Raw genomic sequence first — 7,320 nt, forward strand, 5'->3', positions numbered from 1 at the left:
TGCCCATTCTGATCAGGGATTCTCATACTTCACATCACTCCCATCATTGCAGATATTGTAGAATATCTCGAGTTGGAAGGGGCCCAGAAGTTTTATTGAGTCCAACTCCCTGCTCCACAAAGGAAACCTAAAGCATTAAACTAAACCGTATGGTAAGAGTGTCATCTATACAGTCCTTGAACTCTGGCAGGCTTGGTGCCATGACCACTCACTCCCCTGGGGAGCCTGTTGCAGTGACTGACCACCCTGTCAGTGGAGAACCTTTTCCTAAAATGTCCAGTCTGAACTTCCCCTGATGCAGCCTCATTCCATTTCCTCGTGTTCTATCACTGGTCACCAGAGAGGAGAGCAGCACCTCCTCCTCTGCCCCCCTGGAGGAGGTTGTGCACTGCCATGAGGGGTTGAGGTCCCCCCTCGGCCTTCTCTCCAAGCTGAACAAAGTGACCTCATCCGCTCCTTGTAAGTCTAAGTCTTGCTCTTGGGACCTTGCACCATCTTGTCCGTCCTCTGGACACACTCTAATGTCCTCCTTATATAAATTGGGGCACCCAAAACTGCACACAGTGCTCGAGGTGAGGTCACACCAGTGCAGTGTGGAGTGGGGCAGTCACTTCCCTTGACTGGCTATGCTGTGCTTGATGCACCCCAGGGCGTGGTTGTCTAACCAAGGGGGTCCACAGCTCCTCCTAATTTACTATCATCATTTGACTTCCCACCCCTATGTTGGAACAGTTGAAGCTGACTTAAAAATGATTGCTTGGATGCGGTGGTTTTCTTTTTTTCCTTTAATAACATGAGTACATTTCCATCACTGTTTTTAAAATTTCAGATCAGTGGGAGGGGTCAGCCAGGTTAGTTATTTGATCAGATTCTATACTTTAACTCTTTACTTGACTTCGTAAAACTTTGTCCAGTTTCTAATGTTATTTTATACAAATGGACTGTATTATTGTCCTGCCAATGACCACTTTCATATTTTGGAATTATTGTAAACTATCTTAATACCAAGAGAAAAAACTTCAGCTGATAGGATAACAATAAACTTATGTATGCAATGCATAGAAAAGTACTTTAGAAGACAACATGAGTGGGCACTGGGAGCAGAGAAAGTGTGGGCAGGGGAAGTTCTTGTGTTTTCTTCCCTGTTTCATTTAAAACTATCAGAACCTTTGTAGGCTTTTTGGGGGATCTTGGTTTTTTTTGTTTGTTTTTAAAGTGCATGATATTTCTTTGTGGAAGATTTAGAAGGGTGTACTGAATACAACCTTAGTTGTCTCCTCCATCACAACAGAGTACAGAACTGTGCTACCCAAAGTGGTGTTATTAAGAGGCAATGATATACATTTAAGAAGTGTTACCTTAAATCATAACCTGTTTAAAGCAAAGGAAGTTGTCTTGAGCTTGCCAGTCAAGAAGCTGAAAAAAACATAGCACATTAGCATTTCGTATCAGTAGGATAAAATAAACAGCTTGTTTAATTTATGTAATCATTGAATGGGAACAATTTTATAGGATGGTTACTTAAAATGCTTCTAATCCTGCTGCTCTGACATGTTACTACAAGGGAATATCCAGCGCTTTGCAATGAGAACAGTTTTGACTCTAGTGAAAGCCTAAATGATTACTTTGACTAGACACAAGATGATAAAACAAGATTCTTAATAATTCTCACTACAAAAAAGGATGAAAACTCATAACCACAAATAAACTTGGTTTTGTCTGTAGTCTCTTTATTGCGTATGAGTGACAGTTGCATTGTAGGAAATAACTCTAGAGAATCATTAAATTAATTTTCTCCAAATGTGCTGGTTGTTAATTTATACTGTTTGACACACAAAGCAAATCCCAGTTCTTTCACTTTTAAATATTAGATCCTGAAATTAGTTTCAGATCTTCTGTCGGCTGCATCTTAGTATTGACTGTGATGTTCCCAGCTGCTGGAGATCTGAAGGCTTTTTCAGAAACACATTTCATGATTCTTGAATCCTTTGGTGATTTGGTTTAGGAAGAGTTTGGGTAGTGGTGTTTTTGCAAGTGAAAACTCAATGTTCTGCAGTTGTGCCTTCCGAGTCCTTTATATTGTAGATGTGGAGGCTTTTGTTTTAATTTCTTGGAACTTGTTACACACAGTAGTGTAGTGTGTGCTGTTGGTTCACAGAGAGAGAGGTCACTTTCTGTTACTGGACAGCTTCCTGTGATCTGCCTCTCCATGCTTTAGCCCTGGCTTCAGAAAAGTTACTTGGTCTTTTTTTTGTCTTTAAATAAATTTTTTGTTTGTTTTTCCCATCAGGAAAAGTATGAATGTGCTTGTAAACGGGACAGTATTAAAATCGTGACACCAGACTGGGTACAAGATTGTGTAGCTGATAAGACTAAAAAAGATGAGACTCCTTATCATCCTCGTTTAATTATATACGAGGAGGAAGAAGAGGAGGAGGAGGAAGAGGAGGAAGAAGCAGAAAATGAAGAGCAAGATTCTCAAAATGAAGCTAGCACTGATGAAAAATTATCAAGCCCAGCATCTTCTCGAGAAGGGTCACCTTTGGGTGATCAAGTGTTTTCACCAAAATCTACTACTGCTGATAAGGTGAAAGGGGAACTGATGTTTGATGATTCTTCAGATTCCTCTCCAGAAAAACAGGAAAGGAATCTGAATTGGACACCAGCTGAGGTCCCACAGACATCTACAGCGAAGCGTAGGTTGCCTCAAGGGAAAGACTCTGGGTTAATTAATTTATGTGCCAATGTCCCACCAGTGCCAGGTAATATTTTGCCTCCGGATATGAGGGGCAATCTGATGGCTTCAGTCCAAGGTGCCCAAAGTTCCGAGCGACAGGAAATGATGGCCACGTGGAGTCCAGCTGTGCGGACACTAAGGAATATTACTAATAGTGCTGATATTCAGCAAATTAATAGACCATCAAATGTAGCACATGTAAGTGTTGGATTTTTCATTTCTAAGATATGGGATTTATTCTTAGGAACCTATTGTATTCAAAATTTTAATTTCCTTTTATCTTTCTGTAAATGTACAAAGGAGTAAAAGTTCCCCATATTGCTTAGAAGTTGTGGCCAAATTAGTAACCTCCCCTTAATAAGTAACTTAATTCCCAGCGGGTTCACAGAAGTGCATTTGGAAAAATGGTTTGGAAGAGTAAAGCCGTGGTTTAGAGGTTCAGTATTGATTTCCTGGTAAGAGCAAAAATGTCATTCGTTAATTTAGAATTATTTGGCTAGTTCAGGAAACCTGATTTCATACCCTTCAGGCTTTTTATTCAGCACAAGGAGTTGTTTGTGCTATCAAGACATAAAACTGTGAAATTGATTGTTCTCACAGTAGGTTCCGTTCTGTATTGTGCTCTGCTGGGCATCATTAAGTAGTTATATAGTATAGTCAGGAAAATGATGCAGAAGTCCTAACTTAAACGTTCTTAAGCCACCATATAGTTGAAATAATTACAGCTTTTGAATTGATTTATTTTCAGAAGAAGATAAAAAGAGAGTGAGCATGCACTGAAATAACTTGCAGCACTGAAATTCTTGGATGTTCATGGGAAGGGAACATGAGAAAAGTAGCTGCTTTTTTTTAGACATACTTTTACTTAATTGCAGTGGGGCATTTATTTGGATACTCATCTGATGGTAAAACTTTCAAAGGTGCTTGAATAATATAGAAGCTTACAGCTAGTACTTGAAGACAAAAGGTGGAGGCACTGAGAAATGGTGGCTCTTTGTTGGGTAGATTTCTGCATGTGAAATGGAAATACAAGCTCTGTTTTAAAACCGGGTCTTAGATTCCTCTTCTCAGTGCCTTGAATTGTTTAAGGACTGAGACTTCCGGGTAATGACTGAGCAGAATCGCCAGCGTGCTGGTCAGTGGCCAGTGCTGGTAAGTTGCCTGATGCTTTCATGTCTGAACACCACATCTGCTACAGCCCAGTCACTGTACTATCAAATACTCTTCCGTGGTGTCCCCGTGGAAGTATTTTTCCATGAGCAGGATTAGGTATAGGGCAGGTGATGTTGTGCTTTGGCTAGACTTTGTTCTCCAAAAGTCTCCTTAGACTACAGACTTGGCTGTGGTGTGCCAGGGCTGTTCTGAAGAACCACATCAGGTTGCTAGGTAGCTCCAGAGCAAAGCTTTGCATCTTAGAATTGTGAATCTGTTTCCTGCATGGAGGAATACCAATTCTACCTCTTTCCTTATAACTTCCCTCTAGTGCTCTTACATTGTATTTTGTATCCTGCTTTGGTGCCAGTCTTGGGTGGATTCCCTTCTTGGTGCATACTCTTAAAAAGTTGGTGTTTAACTTGAACCTCAGATTTCTGCTGAATGGCAAGATCTGTAATAATAAGATATAATATAGACCTAGGATACTTTGAAAGTTTTCATGCATTATTTTGAAATATGTGTCCTGAAGCTTCTGTAATCTTGACTTTGGGACTGTAATAGGCTTTGTGTTTTAGTGATGTGCTTTGATTCCTCTTTCTCTCACACACACATCACTGAAGCTTACACTCTATGTGATGAAATTGTGTGAGTGGAGGAAACGAGCTCTGCAGGATTCACCAAAGCTGATTTCATGTTTAAAAGACTTTATGAATGGCAAGCCTAAAGAACAGAAGGAGCAATAGGGAACGCTAATAGGTAGTTCATACTAAAATATTTTAGTAAGTCTGTAGAAGTCATTCTAAACTAGGAGGAATTTTCTTAAATTTTTCATTTTCTGATGCTTTAAAAACCCACTTGATAACTTGTGTCTGCTTAGTGTGAAATATTTCCTTTTACAGTGAGCTATACATCTAAAAATGAAATTAAACTCCAGATTACTTCAGCACTGTATAAACCTTAATGGGCTAACAGGATTGTAAAATGAGTATTATAATTGATTGAGTTGATCAGTGTAATTATTAAAACAGTCTTAACAGTCTTAATAGCCATAATTATGCTAAAATGTGCATTGTCTTATAGTAGGAGCCACATGTAGCTCCACACTTCTCTATCTGTAAGTCCTGTCTTTTTCTGTTAACAGTTAAAAGATTTTTGTTTAGCCCACAATATATTTAAGTATAAGGTTCTTGTATTATATTTTCCCAGTAGTTCTTTAAATATTTTAAAAACTGAATGACAACAAAAAGATCACAAAAATCATCTTTGTTTTCTAGATATTACAATCACTTTCAGCACCTACAAAAAGTTTAGAACAACAAGTAAATCATAGCCAGCAGGGACATCCAAACGCGGTGCTGTTTAGTCAAGTGAAACTAACACCAGAGACACATTTATTACAGCAGTCCCATCAAGCACAGCAGCAGCAGCAGCACCATCCTCTTCTACACCTTCAGCCTCAACAACTTATGCAGCTACAACAGCAGCAGCAGCAGCAACAACCACCACAGATTTCCCAGCAGTCTTTCCAACAACAGCCTCATCAGTTTTCACAGCAGCAACAGCAAGTTCATCAGCAGCACCAGTTTGCACAACAGCAGCTTCAGTTTCCACAGCAGCAGTTACATGCTCAGCAGCAGCTACACCGTCCTCAGCAGCAGCTCCAGTTCCAACAGCAGCATGCTTTGCAACAGCAGCTTCATCAGCTGCAGCAGCAGCAGCTACAGCAACAACAGTTGCAGCAGCTACAGCAACAGAATCTGCAGCAGCAACAGCTACAGCATCATCAACAGCAGATGCAGCAGCAGCAGTTCCAGCAGCAGCACTTACAGCGATTACACCAACAGCATCAGCAACAGCAAATGCAGAATCAGGCAACACAACACTTAACTCAGACATCTCAAGCACTACAGCATCAAGTTGCAGCCCAGCAGCCACAACACCACCAGCAGCAACAGCAACAACTGCAACAGCAGCCGCTTTTTGGACACGATCCAGCAGCAGATAGTTAGTAATTATTGCTTACTGATCCTAGGAAAAAAGTGGCTAATGATATGAAGTAGTGTGGGTTACAATATCAAAAAATAATGCTCTGTTTACACAGTATGGGATTGTGAGACTTAGAAGCACCATTCAGAGTTCAGGAACTGTTTTACTGATTTTCAGACAAACAGATTTAAATTATAACTTAAGGATGATCCAGAAATCTGAAAAGCATGAGCATTGAGAACATTCTGACTTCAAATATGTACTTTATGGCACTAGCATATAATTTCTACTATGAGAACAATGTTAGTCTGTGCATACTGTAATTTTTTTTCCCTTTGGAAAAGGGGAACTGGGAAACTTCAGAACAGTGTAACAACTGGAAAGGCAGATTTTGGAAATACTAGTAAATCAATGAGGATTAGATAGAAAGTTGTCGTACGTTGCTTTGAGTTCTGCCTATGCTTGTAGAACTGAAAACATTTTGGTTATTTTGTCTATTCATTTGATACACTATCTGTATCAACGAGTCAGTTTTGCTTTTGGTGCCCCTTCTTTCTGCCCCTTAGCCTCCCCTTCCTCCAGGAAAAAAAAAACCACTCAGAACAAAACCAAACCCTGGGCTGAACTGTGCATTTAGATGTGGCTGTCAGCTTTGAAATTTTGGATCCTACTTTTTCCAAGAAAGATCTACTTCAAAATTGAAGGAATCTTATAACCTGATAATAGAAAAGATTAAGCTAGCAATTATGTTCTGAGATGAACTCTTCAGACTTGTATTTAATTTTTTGTTCTTTTATGTGCCAAACTATTCCAGTTCCAGAAGATTATTTCCTACTGGGCTGTGTCTTTGCAATTGCTGATTACCCAGAGCAGATGTCTGACAAACAGCTCTTAGCGACCTGGAAACGGGTAAGATTCTGCTGTATTTTAAAAAACTGATGACATAATGTCATAGTAACTAAATTCTAAATCACAGAAGTATTTCAGCACTGTTCACTTTTCTTTAGGCATCATTTTGTGTAATGTTTGTCTTGGAACCTAAAGCCCGTTATTCGGCTGCAGCTGAGCAGAGAAAGTAATAAAAATGCTGTAGATGTGCAGCCTGGATGAATTGGGTCTTTAGTGAGGACATTAACTAAATAAGTTATAGCCATAACTATAGCCTGACTATGCTTTTAGTCAGGTAGCTGTGGTGCAGCAAATGTAAAATAGCATAATCTATCTTTAACTTCATTGTATGAAAAGACTTTTTTTGCGTATGATTTTGGCATTTAGTAGCCTGTGAGGTATCCACCTGAGTGAATAAGATGGAGGAATAGAGTGTTTCTATTTTTTGCCAACTTCTATTTTTCAGAAAAGTCTGATTGTATCCTTTCCTAAATGAGAGGACTTTGATGTTCTTCAGAAACTTCTGATGGATTTTGTAGTTGAATTTTCCCTAC

At 39.5% G+C, this 7,320-nt stretch overlaps 1 protein-coding gene across 1 annotated transcript in view; it reads left to right on the top strand.

Moving 5' to 3' along the window:
* The window catches only part of PAXIP1 (PAX interacting (with transcription-activation domain) protein 1), a gene marked incomplete at its 5' end in the record, with an annotated part of 27,769 nt that overhangs the window by 8,687 nt on the left and 11,762 nt on the right, over nt 1–7,320 (top strand). The window contains 3 exons of the mRNA XM_008945713.1: nt 2,291–2,935; nt 5,167–5,896; nt 6,693–6,787. Of these exons, the coding sequence (XP_008943961.1) occupies nt 2,291–2,935; nt 5,167–5,896; nt 6,693–6,787 (1,470 nt within the window). The remainder of the gene's footprint in view (nt 1–2,290; nt 2,936–5,166; nt 5,897–6,692; nt 6,788–7,320) is intronic.

Source organism: Merops nubicus, unplaced genomic scaffold, assembly GCF_000691845.1.
Source record: "Merops nubicus isolate BGI_N331 unplaced genomic scaffold, ASM69184v1 scaffold13220, whole genome shotgun sequence".
In the NCBI taxonomy this organism is placed as follows: Eukaryota; Metazoa; Chordata; class Aves; order Coraciiformes; family Meropidae; genus Merops; species Merops nubicus.